We start from the raw sequence: 14139 nt of genomic DNA, 5'->3' as shown, positions 1-14139 counted from the left end.
TGTTGTCACACTGTCTCCACAAATCTTCCATAATGAAATTCAGATTCTCTAGCTAAGCAGAGGAGGCACTTCAGGATCTGTCTCTGTCCACCACTGTAGTTTTATCTTCTGCTTCTCCCCAGTTTGCCCTTGTACTCTAACCACACTAAATTGCTTTCAATTTTCCACGATCAGCCAGCTTTTTAAAATCCTCTTCCCATTTGACCTGAGCAAACTTTGTCCATTTTTCTACCTGGCAAACTCCCACTAGTCATTTTAGATTAGGCATTCAAGACTAGGCATCAACTTGCCAAGAAAGCTTTACCTAATCAATAGGTATGACGAATCTGGGTACAAGGCACGCTATTTCCACAAGGTGATGTTAGGTTTTTATTTCCTATTCCAATGAAAAAAATATGACCTGACCTGTATATCTCATTTTTGTTAGACTTAGCTGATTTCAGAAACTATCATCATTCCAAAAACATTTGCTCCCCCTTTGAGAAAGTTGGGAATGTGTCTTGTCCATTTCAAACAACATCCATCCTTTTCTCTGGAAGCATTTGCACATCTTCATTCTCTCTTAGCACACTATTTTATTCATATTTGTTGATTTCTTTTTTAAATTTGATTTCTTTTTAATAATTTTAATTTTTAAAAAAAATTTTATTGGAGTATAGTTGTATTAGTTTCAGGTGTACGGCAATGTGAATCAGTTATACACATGCATATGTCCACTCTTTTTAAGATCTTTTCCCATATAGGCCATCACAGAGTATTGAGTAGAGCTCCCTGTGCTCTACAGTAGGTTCTTATTAGTTATCCATTTTATATATAGTAGTGTGTATATGTCAATCCCAGTCTCCCAATTTTTCCCTCCCTCCCCTTACCCCTGGTAACCATAAGTTTGTTTTCTACATCAGTAATTCTATTTCTGTTTTGTAGATAAGTTCATTTGTGTGTGGGTGCCTCTCTCACTATTAGACTCTTACTTCCTTTAAGAAAGTAATTTTGATTTGTATTGCCAAGGTCTCAGACAGTGTCTGTTGGCATAAGATCTTTCTTTCCTTCTTTCTTCCTTTCACACTTGTCCCCTCCCTCCCTCTTTCTTTCCCTTTCTTCCTTCCTTCCTTCCTTCCTTCCTTCCTTTCTTTCTTTCTTTCCTTCCTTCCTTCCTTCCTTTCTTTCTTTCCTTTCTTTCTTTCTTTCCTTTCTTTCCTTCCCTTCCTCCCTTCCTTCCTTCCTTTTCTCTTTTTTCTCTCTCTCTTTCTATTAAATAATGAAGTTGATTCCAGTAACTTATTTAGAAAAGTCTATCATAAGGAATAAAAAAGAACTATTTTTCCATACAATTCAAAAGAACTATGTTTATACAGTAAATAATAATGGGTTTATTAGAAGTGATCCATTTTATTTACTGTGATAAATTAGGTTCTTGGGCTCAATTCTCTTTCATTTTCCTGAGAAAAAGATTTTATTTTGTTGGGCTATATGGTTTGTTTAATACCTTACTTAATTTATTAAAATTAGCTGTGAAATATTCCTAGATTTTCTTATAAGATCTGCATGAAAACATACAGAAATTCACAGTTTATACTTATAATTGCGTCTTTAATTGAAATTTTTTAGATTTTAAAAACAAAGTAAACATTTCAAAAAATATTAATTTACTCAACAATTATTTATTGAGAACCAAACATGAAATGAATTGTATTTACACGTTGGAGGAAAGCAGGATATATTATTCACGACTCCAGCCCCAAAATACTTTATCATCTCTTTTCCCTTCTCTTTCTCCATTTTCTTTTTTCTTTCTTTAATTTATAATATTCTAGTATTTTGTAAAAGAGCAAATTAAATTTTCTATCTTTATCTGAATAGGCAGGCAGATAAAATATACACACAGTCTAGTTGAAAATGAGATTTTTGTTTAAAATTTATGAATAACTAATATATTACCATGTCAAGTCTTACCTCCAATAATGATGATAAAATTAGTGATAATTATTATTATTATTTAAAGATGAAAATAAAATGTCTCTTATAGCACATAGTGGAACAAATAGGTCTTAATGACTATAATGTTGTTATATTTCCAAGTTTTCTGATAACTAAGAGTAGTATAAGAATGTAATATTTTTAAATGAGGGTAGGTTAAAACTGAAAACAGAAGATAATGCTGAAATATGTAGACCTTATAAAAATCCCAAAATTGTAAATTGCATTCCTTTCCAATAACCACAAGATGTGGTGTATTACAATTTTTAAAATACTTAATGGTTTTAATTTTGATGCAAATATTAATGCATCAAGGATATATTGCTTTTCATTTATTCAGACTTGTAAACTAAATAGGTATTTATTTTTTGATGGTTTTCACAGTATAACCTGACCATTTGGAAAGATACTCAAAACGGTTTTCTTTTCTGAATGTATCTGAAAAAGTATCTAACCAACATGTGAATTTTCTAATTGATTTTCTTTTTGCCTTAACTTTTCCCTGATTTTAAAAATTTTACTACTTAAGGTTTATTCAGTAAGCAATCCAAGAAACTGCTGTACATCTTAGGCAATTAGAACATTTCAGGTTACATGGATTTGTTTGAAAGGTCCTGTATTCACCTTCTAAATCTTACTTATAACTGAAAAAAAGCTGCTTAATATACATAATTTTATTTTCTCTGGTAATATATCATCTTTATGATTATACATTGGTTTTGTAAGCATGAGTTATAAATGATTGTAATAATTTTAATTTTTATAAAAATATTTTATGACATAATTATGGTTTATTAATTTTTTGGAATTATTCATCATTTCTTACATATTTGAATATGTCTTCTTTTAAAAGGTATAAATAATTCTGCCTTCTTGATTCCCAACAAAAGAAGCAATATAATTTACATAGTTGGATCTTTTGTTTTTATCTGATATGTATATAGAAATATTTTCTTTTGCATGTAATTGAAAATGGATTTGCCTGTACAAATTGTTTCTTATTGAACATCAGGTTGAACATGAATCTTTGAGTTTCTTGATATGAAAAACGTAATGACAAAATATCCCTTTCTTATTACTTAAGTATAAACAAAATGTAGTAAATATGTCTGAGAAATAAAAATATAAAAATTATTGCTCAGATATTAAATTTCTAAGCTATGTGTCCTGTCTTGGATACAAATTTTTTGTTCTAACGTCCCTCTAAGATGATTGACGTACATTTTAAGAACTACTTAGTATGGTTGCTTTTCAGGATATAGTCCATTGTAGTCTACATAGTTGTTTGTATTATAGAACACTGGTAAATCTTATCGAAGATAATCTCTAAATAATACAATAATTTCCTATCACTGAAAACTAAAAAAAAAAAAATTTGAGGACACATGGAATATTCTTCAGTGTATAGTTGAATAACAAATGTAAAAGGCAGTTGTAACTCACAGTAGAAGAACAAATAAATGAAACAATGCAATCTGAGGAATAGGAAGAAAATCAGAGTGGCTTAGTTTAAACCTGCAAGACTTACTTCACTCTGTATGACAGACTCTAGGTCCATCCACCTCACTACAAATAACTCAATTTCGTTTCTTTTTATGGCTGAGTAATATTCCACTGTATATATGTGCCACATCTTCTTTATCCATTCATCTGTCAATGGACACTTATATATGGAATCTAAAAAAAAAAATAGTTCTGATGAACCTAGGAGCAGGACAGGAATAAAGACGCAGACGTAGAGAATGGACTTGAGGACATGGGGAGGGGGAAAGGTAAGCTGGGATGAAATGAGAGAGTGGCGTGGACACATATACACTACCAAATGTAATATAGATAGCTAGTGGGAAGCAGCCACATAGCACAGGGAAATCAGCTCGGTGCTTTGTGACCACCTAGAGGGATAAGGAGGGTGGGAGGGAGACACAAGAGGGAGGAGATAAGGGGAGATATATATATATATATATATCTGATTCACTTTGTTATAAAGCAGAAACACACCATTGGAAAGCAATTATACTCCAATAAAGATGTTAAAAAAAAAAAACAAACAAAGCTGCAAGACTAGAGATTCTGGGTGAAAGATTATTAACAAGGAAAACACTTTTCAAAGCTGGCTGAAACTGTATTTCATGGAACCAGAAGAATGAAAAGAAGTTGTTCACAGATTCTTATGCAGAAATTGCTTCCAGAATGCTGAAGAATTAGTTTTAACAGGAGTAATGCTTTGTAAAAGAAATCATTTATTGGATAAGATATAGGAATGAAAACATTGTCATAAATCATCAGTAAAGATTTTATTCCAATATTTACATTTTCCAAATAATGCCTATTTACAAACCACAGTATATTTGTGCTTTTCATATATGGGATTTTTATTTAATATATGGAATTTTAATTTAATGTATGGAATTTTTTTTTTTTTTTTTTTTTTTTTTTGGTGGTATGCGGGCCTCCCTCTGTTGTGGCCTCTCCTTTGCGGAGCACAGGCTCCGGACGCACAGGCTCAGCGGCCATGGCTCACGGGCCCAGCCACTCCGCGGCATGTGGGATCCTCCCAGACCAGGGCGCGAACCCGTGTCTCCTGCATCGGCAGGCGGACGCGCAACCACTGCGCAACCACTGCGCCACCAGGGAAGCCCCGTAATGTATGGAATTTTAACTGCATTTAGCTGTTCAGAAGTTAAAGTTCTGAGTACATTTTTTTTTTAACATCTTTATTGGAGTATAATTGCCTTACAACGGTGTGCTAGCCTCTGCTCTACAACAAAGTGAATCAGCCATACATACACATATGCTCCCACATCTCCTCCCTCCCGCGTCTCGCCCCCTCCCCCCCCCCCAGCCCACCCCTCCAGGTGGTCACAAAGCACCGAGCTGATTTCCCTGTGCCACGCGGCTGCCTCCCACCAGCCATCCACTTTATGCTTGGTAGTGTATATATGTCCATGCCACTCTCTCACTCAGTCACAGCCCACCTCTCCCCCTCCCCATATCCTCAAGTCCATTCCCCTCATTACAAATAACTCAGTTTCATTTCTTTTTATGGCTGAGTAATATTCCATTGTATATATGTGCCACATCTTCTTTATCCATTCATCTGTTGATGGACACTTAGGTTGCTTCCATGTCCTGGCTATTGTAAATAGAGCTGCAATGAACATTTTGGTACATGCTGAGCACAATTTTAATATAATAAAATTTAGCTATGAAGCATGCTGATATTTAGAAGTTAAAAGTTGCAAATAAACTTTGGACAAATAGTGCATTTTGTATCGTTTTTATGTTACTGCCTTTCTCTGAGAGCAGATTATCTCTCGATTTCCACTAATAACCTACATAGGGAATAACTGGATGGGTCTTAAAAATGATTTTACATATAAATATAAAATCATACTTCAAAATGAGATGCTAATCTTCATTTTACTCACTAAATAGTTGCAAGTAGTTGCAAATCAGCAAAAGAATTTTTAAGTCATTCATTTATGATAACTCATCCTCTTTTTATGCCCATAAATAATGTTTTAAAATAAGATTGTAGCTGATTTTCATAACTGGCTTTAGAATTTTTAAAGTGTAATATATCATTTGAGTACAAAGTTACTCTGAGAACTATGCAAAGATTATTATCCATATTGTGCAGATGAGGATAAGTATCTCAAAGGTCAAGTGTGTTTCCCAAGGTCAAAGATGCCTAGACTAACTCTATTTACACTATACCACACTATACAAAGTGGAGGTAGAATATTTAACTATTTTTCTTGACAGTTTTTCTCTCTGATGTTGTGTTGACAAAATGTGTGCAGTAGGAGTTTGAATTAGATAGACAGATCATGGGCTTTGATCATGAGCCCTGTATAGTCATTTCATTTTCCTGGACATTAAGCATGAGTTTTGAAATAAAAAAGACTTGGGATCATTCTTCATGTATGTTCAACCTTGGATAAAATTACTTAACTTTTTCTATAAATCTTTTTAAATAAATAAATGAATGGGTTACAAATACACCATAAATGAAAATGTTTTTGAAATTAATATAGTTTATATACATAGTTTTTTGCATGTGTCTGGCATATAATAAGCAGCTGTTGTTATAATATAATTATTATTTTTATTTCTAAAGCTGTTACATTTTAACTGCTTTACCTTAAAGGAAAGAGAGCTCTCCTGGAATTAAGCATTAGTTATTTGGATGTTATAAACTTTGTTGAAAAATTGTTATTATTATGACTGCTAGCAAGAATATGATGATTAACACTGCTTTTTCTTAAAATTGATTTCACAGCTGTATCAACTAAAGTGGTGTTGAAGCTTGTCAGACCTTATATATTGATATTTCTGGCTCAAGTAGGGAAAGTGTGAAAATGTGTAATGATGCCCCGTTTTTCTCTGTCTCATTGTATTTGCAAAATGCAGTATAACGATATTCAGTAACTGTTTCTGTAAGAGTTAAGGTTTCTGAGAATATTTTAATCTTTGGTTATGTTTATCATTGTAAAATAACCCAGGCTAAAGAGTAGGATGCTTTGTCATTTTATCTATTGAGAAAAAATAATTTAGCCCCATAATTTTTTTTTCTGTCTGATTTATTATTTAGTGTTCAAAAAATTACCATTTATTAAGAGCAGAGTCCAGGTAGAAGGCTCAGCTGAAATTCAAATCACTGTTAATGAGGCAGGCTAATATAATAACACACTTACAGAATGGAAGTCAAGAGAATAGTGTTCCTCTTTTAGCTCAGTTACCAGTTGTATGCATACCTGTCTGACTGCACAGCTTATCTAAATAATATAATTTTTTTAAAAGAGAGCTGCTCTAAAACTGAATGTCAAGATCAAAGTTGCTATATAAATATATTTTTGACATGAGTGTCTTAACTAGTCATTTTCATCTCTCATTTCTTCACTGTTACATTCCTATAGCCTTAGGTAAATTCATACTTCTGATGTATAGCATTAGCTATTTGATATTTTTAAAAGACTGCCAATTAAAGAGTACAAATCAAAAGGAATGGGCCATGTTAAATGACATTTATCTTCCTCATTCAATGCACCAACATTTATATAAAATATTGCATATTACATCCAATATACTTATTTCCTTTTAGTTATTTAATTTAATTATTATCTAATGTGGAATAATTTTCTGCAGGGATTAATTACAGTGACTGTTTGGACTTGTCTCTACTACATGTGATCTGGAATTCTTGGTCAAATGGCCTACAGCATCAGAAATTAATTAGAAAATGTCTGAGAATGAACGAGGTATCCGTAATCAGTTAAATAATTTAAATGACAAACAAAACAAAACTGGTTGATATACACTAGTACATATTAGGACATTGCACCACAAAATCTGTTAGAAGCAACTTAAAGATGTTTTAATAGGGCTTCAAATAGAAACTGTATGCAAAAATGGTTGGAAATTATTCTGAATGAATATTGGAATATCATTTAGTTAATTTTATGCCATCAAAGAATAGGACAGCAAGATGTATAAAATAGTTTCCTCCTTAAAAAATATATACTAAATAGAGACCTGATAGTAGCATGCAATATTTATGATTATTTCTCTTTCAATTGATAAATGACTATATATTCAACATGAAAGTGATGAGCTTCAAAGTTAAAAAAATTAAACTGGTTATTTTTCATCAGTGGCTGTTTTTTTAAAAAGAGACATTGCTAAATATAAAGGTTTTAACTTAAAAATGAAATTTAAATATATCAGTGTTCAATGTGGAGCAAGTTTACAACTAGATTTCTAATATTAAAAAAATTTATGTACTTCTCAAAGTGCTGTCACATCATGTTATCATATAAACATATCTATAAATTAGAAAGTTAAGCTATTAAGAATAAATTATTCAATTACACCAAGAATGATATTCTTGAGAACATTTATCTGCAGACTATTTATGTGTTGTCTTATACTTCAAATTAAAAAAGAAAATAGCTTGTTTAAAAGGCAATGTATATATAGCCAAATTCATACTTTTAAGGTTTCCAGACCTTCATTGTTTCAATTAGAGATGTGTAAATACAGGTTGCCTCATTTAATATAGTGAATTTTATAATGAGTTTAATAATTTAAATGCAATTATACATGCTAACAGCTCAAAGATTTAAATTTTCATTTTCAGGAATCTTCTATTTGGTTAGTGCCACCCTACCATCCAGACACTGTTTAGTAAACTTTTGAAACTTACTAAAAGAGGTTTTTAATAATGGTTAGTATCTTTGCACCTTTCTTTTTTCTTTTTGTAGTCTGTTATATTGTGCAGAAACATTTTTGTTGTTGTTTTCACCCTAAGAAACTATTTAATGACACAGTTCGTTTGTTTCTATCTCTAAGAAGTAATTTGAAAAGCATGGTAGCTTTCTTTCTCTCCCTCCCTCCCTTCCTTCCTTCCTCTCTCTCCCTCTCTCTCTTTTATTCTTTTCTTCTTCCCCCTTCTCCCTCCTCCTCATCTTCTTTCTTCTTCATTATAACCCAGGAAATTTCCTGTCAAGCGCACTTGGGTTTTTCAAAACCTTATTTCATAGTTCAGTAAAAAAGATGTTTTAAAAATTCTGATCATTATATGAAGTAGGAAAGATAATTTGTCTCTATCCAATGACAAGTTAGAACTTTAAAAATCAGACGTAGTAATTTTTTGACAACATACAACACAGGGAAACAACTATATTTCACAATCATCTCTACAGTTTCAACTTTAGATTCTTACATAGATCAAGATATGGAATTTACATTCTAAAGCTTTAAAAAGAGAAAAGAATATGTATTTGCCCTAATGCCACAAGTGAACTGTACTTTATGTATCATTAATTTTTAAAATTTGTCACGTTGATTCCAAACTCTTGCTCAAATCTAAAGGTTTTCATAGTTTTGTGAAGGATTAGAAATATTATACAAGTGAGAAAAGAACCTGTTGTCTTATGGTGACTTTATTAGAACCTAAGACAAAACTATTTTTTAGGTAAACTTACATTGATAGATCAAAAAAGAACTGGCAAAATTCAGCTTATTCAGAGAAAAAATTAACAAAAGTGATAAATGACATTATATAATCAAGGCTACTGATTGCTTAAAGGATTCTTGATTAAAATTTTCACTTTCTAATGGCTTCGTAAAATAGAGAAAGCCTAAAATAGTAATGGTGGGGTTACATATTTATAATTTTCATAGCTTCTAAATTTGTAAATATAATTTACTTAAGATAACTTTAAATTATAAAAGATAAAAGTATTGTGATCTTTGGGGTAGGGATTTTACCTATGTTTATGTTAATCAGCATTATAAAATTTATATTACATAAAATTGCTTAAAAGAGTTTAAATGTCTTTATTTGTAGTCTGAAAAGTATAGGATATTAATACAGTTTACTTTTTAACTTACTAGAAATAAAATTGAGTCATTTCATAGCTGAATGGGTATGTATATTTATAAGATTTTTTTTTCTAAGAAAATCAGTTGTTTAGATCACTGTCTTACTATGGACAAAACAATATTTCTATTCTATCACTTTTTTGAATTAGTATGATCAAAATGTGTAAAAATTCAGCTTGCCAAAGACAGTGTTATAAATTATTTATTTGTTTTAAATGAAGGCTTATTTCAAACAATTCAGCATTAGCCACATCCTATAACATTTTAAAGTGTCGATGGCATCAAGTTCTGACCTTGTTACATTATCTAATCAATTCTTCTGTTAAATGTTTCAACAGAGAACCAAGACTAAGTTACCTCAAGACTATGTATTCATCCCTCTTTTGGAGTCAGATTTTTCCATTTCTACAGTGTTGTCATCATCACCATCTTCATCATCATTATCATCATGTTCTTAATAAGTACATCTAATAGTAGGTATTAAGCAACAAGAAACACTGTGTCCCTATACTGGCTGTCAGGTGTCATATAGATCCTTTAATAGAAATAGAATTCATGAATTTTGGAACTGTATTATTTAACACATAATAAATAATGCATAGAAATAACTCCATAGTTAATAGGGAATTCATGTGTAGCACATAATCATCTCCCATTACAAGTACTAATAAATTAATATTTTTACTAATTTAATGTTATTAAACAAAGTTTTATCTGATTAATTAGATCACTTGTACACAACGCATTTTACTAAGCTTCTGAAAAAAAACTTTTTAAAGCTTTTTTTAAGCAATTGAATTAGAAACGTTAAAAAATAATTAAAATGTTAGGGTCATGTATGGCTATTGTTAATTCAGTCAACATTTAAAGAACATGTGTGTACAAGTCAGTGCCATGAGCACTTAATCTCTGCTCTTTACAATTCAGTGAGAGGGTTGCATACACCTAGAGGCCAGACAGAGAAACATGATAATGAGTGAAAAATACTGAATTGAGTGAAAATAATGAGGCTGGTCAATTGGAAAGTGATTCCTGAATAAGTTAAAGTTTGAGTCATGTCTGGAGGTAAGGGATAAAGTTGGATTGATGTGAAAGATGAAGGAACTCTGCTGGTTAACAGAGCAAGGAGAAGGAAAGTAGAAAAAACTTGGAGGTCCAAAGAGAAGGGTGTGTGTAGAGAAAAAAGGAAAAGGTTGGGGGGAGAGATGAGGTAGAGCTGACTCAGAGAGGTCATGATGGAAAAAAGAGGAGAATTGGATTTCACCTGTTTCTTGGACAAAAAAATACTATTAATAACCGGTGTTTAAAACAGTAGATTATCTGATAATTGTGAGCTTTTTGAGAATGGCCTAGACATAGAGTTGGGAAGATCACTAAGGAAACTGTTCAGGAATCCATAAAAGAAAAATGAGAATATAGCCAGGAATGTACAAGAAGTTATTAGGGCAGGGTCAAAAATCACAAAATTTGGTATCAGAATATCTTGCTGGAGGTGTAGGTGTGAGCTGCAGAAAGTGACTTATCCTTTCTCTGAATCCGTTTTCTCTGTTGTACAGATGCCCACCTTAATTCAGTATTAGTTTGTGTCACAGAGGTGATGTATACAAAGTATTTTTTTTTAATATAAGGCACGTATATGATATTAAATATTTTTATCCTGTATTATTTTAGAATTAGCCTAAGCTGATAAACAACAAAGAAGCAATACCAAAAGCAAAAAAATAAGTCTTCACATGTATATTTAATTAGGTTTATTTCATTATGTTTTCATATCACTTTTTGGAATTTTGTAAATTTTTCATACTTGTCCACATTTTTAGTTGTTGTCCACATTTTTAGTTCTCGCACAGAAAGAGCCTGTCTTAGACCATCTGAATGTCAACAACAATGTGAAACTGGTTCATGAATCTGATTTATATGTACCTAACACACGTATCTCAATTAGCTGGGGAGGGAGACTAACAAATTTTTGTTTCACGTTTTCACCCTGTAATGGGAATTTGAGGAGTGTGTAATAATGAGCCCCAGATATACAGAATTTCTGGCAAATCTATTGCCAATAAAACAATAATTTAGAAAAAAATTATGTATAGGGGCATTTTTTTCTTCATGGAATAAATTATTTATCAGCTCTCAGTTATCAAGCTGATGGTGACAAAGAGGTTAATATGTGTGCATGGATTTTTAATGTGATACAATGTCATTTCATGGTTAGCTCATACGTGTTTGTAATCATCATCGATAGTTTTACAGGCAGAATCACAAAACGATACAATGAATAGCAGAAATTATTTTCCATATTTTATGTCTAAATGTGTGAGTACTATTTTTGTTCTGTTATGAAATGCACGATGAAGAATCCACGTTTAAAGAAAATTTTCATATCTCATGTTGTGATCTAAAAACCAGTTCATTTTTTTCTAATTTTTTAAAATAGCAAAAATGGATTTCTGGTAACCGATTTGTGTATATGTGTTTATATTTAAATTTTAAGGTCGATTTATATCTTATAATGTTAATTTTATATCTGAAAATCTTATTCAACATATATGTAATGTATGCATTCCTAGTTGGCAGTTCACTTCACTATCAGGTGGAGATTTTCTTTAAACTTGTCCACTTTGATAAAATATTTTAATTATCATGATTTGTATGTTAAAATTGTAATAATTTGTTATAATTTTCATAATGGAGTTTTTCAAAACTTCAAGGCTGCTATGTTGACAAGTCTTTGAGAACGATTTTAATATTGTTTCAGGACCGTTGCCATTGACCTGTTTTGTAATATTTCGTTTTCTGTGTTATTCTGTAGAGGTCCTTCTGTAGTGCCATGGTAGAGGAATTGAGGATGTCCCTGAAGTGCCAGCGTCGGTTAAAACACAAGCCACAGGCCCCAGTTATTGTGAAAACAGAAGAAGTTATCAACATGCACACATTTAACGACAGAAGGTTGCCAGGTAAAGAAACCATGGCATAAAGCTGGGAGGCCAAACACCCAAGCACAAACTGTCGTCTGTTTTTCCAAACAATTTAGCGAGAATGTTTCCTGTGGAAATATGCAACCTGTGCAAAATAAAATGAGTTACCTCATGCCGCTGTGTCTATGAACTAGAGACTCTGTGATCTAAGCAGTTGAATGATCAGACTTGAGTTACAGGCATCATGGAGAACCAAGTTACACGGGGTTAAACTGTTTATCATGGGTTCCTCCCTTCTTCTGAGTGAATGTTACATATGCATTTGTGGCTGGTTTCAAATGCAGTTCAGTAAGAAATTACAGGTTCCTTTTGAGGCCCAACTGTTGCCAGGAGATGGAGCATAATTGCCCCAAGGGTAACGAGGTAAAAAAATCATTAAGAACAAAAATACTTGGAATCAGCAAAAACTGTAGTGTTGCAAGAAACAATACAGTCTTCTGAACATCCACATAAGAGGGTAGTGATGTTACTAGCCCCCAACTACTCAGTATAATGATCATCTGAATTGACAATACGTGTTTATAAGATGTGATAAAAATGTAATGCAAAACAAATCTGACTTTCATGGCAAGCGGAATATGAAGCAGATCTTCATCAGTGTTTTTCTTTTTCTTTCCTTCTTTTTGTTTTTTCGACAGTCTGTGTCACTGATTGAGATAGAAATGTCAATTACCAAGGAAATAACGTTTTCTCTTATATTCACCATGGCAGGAGATTTAACATGTAACTCTATCAAATCCCTACCTATTCCCCAGACACCCTTTCCCCACTCCCACACCAAGAAAAAAAGCAACAGTTGGTTCAGAGATTCTGAATCAAAAAGGATGATGTTTTGCAATCTTTGTCTTAAGTTGTAAAAAAGGGCTGAGTGTTGATAGTTCTGTGGAAGACTGAAACTTTCATTCTAACATTCAGATATGTTAATCCAAACCCTCCTTCCTGCTATAAATGAACTTGATGGAGCCTGGGCAGATCTCAGTGAAAGGATAAAGGGGACTGGTCATCTAAAGAAAAGTGTGGTGAACTTTGACGTGGACTGCATTTATCAATACAGTCACAATGTTAAATGAACAAAATTCTTGAGCAGTTTTTTTCAAAAAAATGTTCAGGTTTATTTGTGGAAATGCAAGATTTCTATGAAAATAGTTTTTGTATGGAAATTTTTGTAATACTTTTTATCAACAAAATAAGAACATGCGCTCCTGTCAGGGGTGTGATGTCAAGCATGAATGGTAGTGCGTGTGCACCACCAACGTTTGGTGAAAACTATTTTTATCAAGAAAAAAAGGAATCATAGAAGAGAAATATTTTCAAGTTAGATAATATAAAAGCTAGGTGCACTACCACCACTGCTTACCATGCCACACCCCTGGTTTCCACGAGGCTGATAACATACTGTAACGAACAATTGTGTGTAAAATGGTAAAAGACACAGAACTCTTGACAACATTGTGATAACAGCTGAGTGCACACAGTTTGCTGTTTGAATCCAATGCACAAAATTTAAAAAAATCATTAAAATTATGTCCATTTTACTTTCATCTTTGACTTTCATTTTTCTCTTGTATGGGTAAAGGAATACACAATATGCTCCTTGCATGAAGGGAAGTATACTTCCTGAATCCTTCCAGGTCATCAAGGATGGCCACATCCCAACTAACTGGAGAAAAGAAGAAAAAAGCTCAGGCCATGAGCTATTCAGATGTAAGAAAAGCTGGACTGGGATATAAAATGTAATCTTCAGGCTTAGGGCAGTTCAAATGAGAAAACTAGCAGTTCTAGAGGCTATAGTCATGGT

General features: G+C 32.4%; 1 protein-coding gene across 3 annotated transcripts in view; it reads left to right on the top strand.

The window, feature by feature from the left end:
* The window catches only part of GRIK2 (glutamate ionotropic receptor kainate type subunit 2), a 677382-nt gene extending 663525 nt beyond the window's left edge, over positions 1-13857 (top strand). For 2 of the 3 annotated variants that reach the window (XM_028494615.1, XM_028494616.2), the window contains 2 exons: positions 9702-9836; positions 12176-13857. In XM_028494615.1, coding sequence (XP_028350416.1) covers positions 9702-9821 — 120 coding nt within the window. In that variant the 3' untranslated portion in view covers positions 9822-9836; positions 12176-13857. Of the gene's footprint in view, positions 1-8116; positions 8204-9701; positions 9837-12175 lie in introns of those variants that run through there. The other variant, XM_055087599.1, reaches the window with a different exon arrangement.
* Positions 13858-14139: the final 282 nt, after the last annotated feature.

The sequence above is a fragment of the Physeter macrocephalus genome, chromosome 10, assembly GCF_002837175.3.
Source record: "Physeter macrocephalus isolate SW-GA chromosome 10, ASM283717v5, whole genome shotgun sequence".
Taxonomy (NCBI): domain Eukaryota; kingdom Metazoa; phylum Chordata; class Mammalia; order Artiodactyla; family Physeteridae; genus Physeter; species Physeter macrocephalus.
Note: the sequence above shows the minus strand (reverse complement) of the source record. Positions and strands in the feature narration are given on the sequence as shown.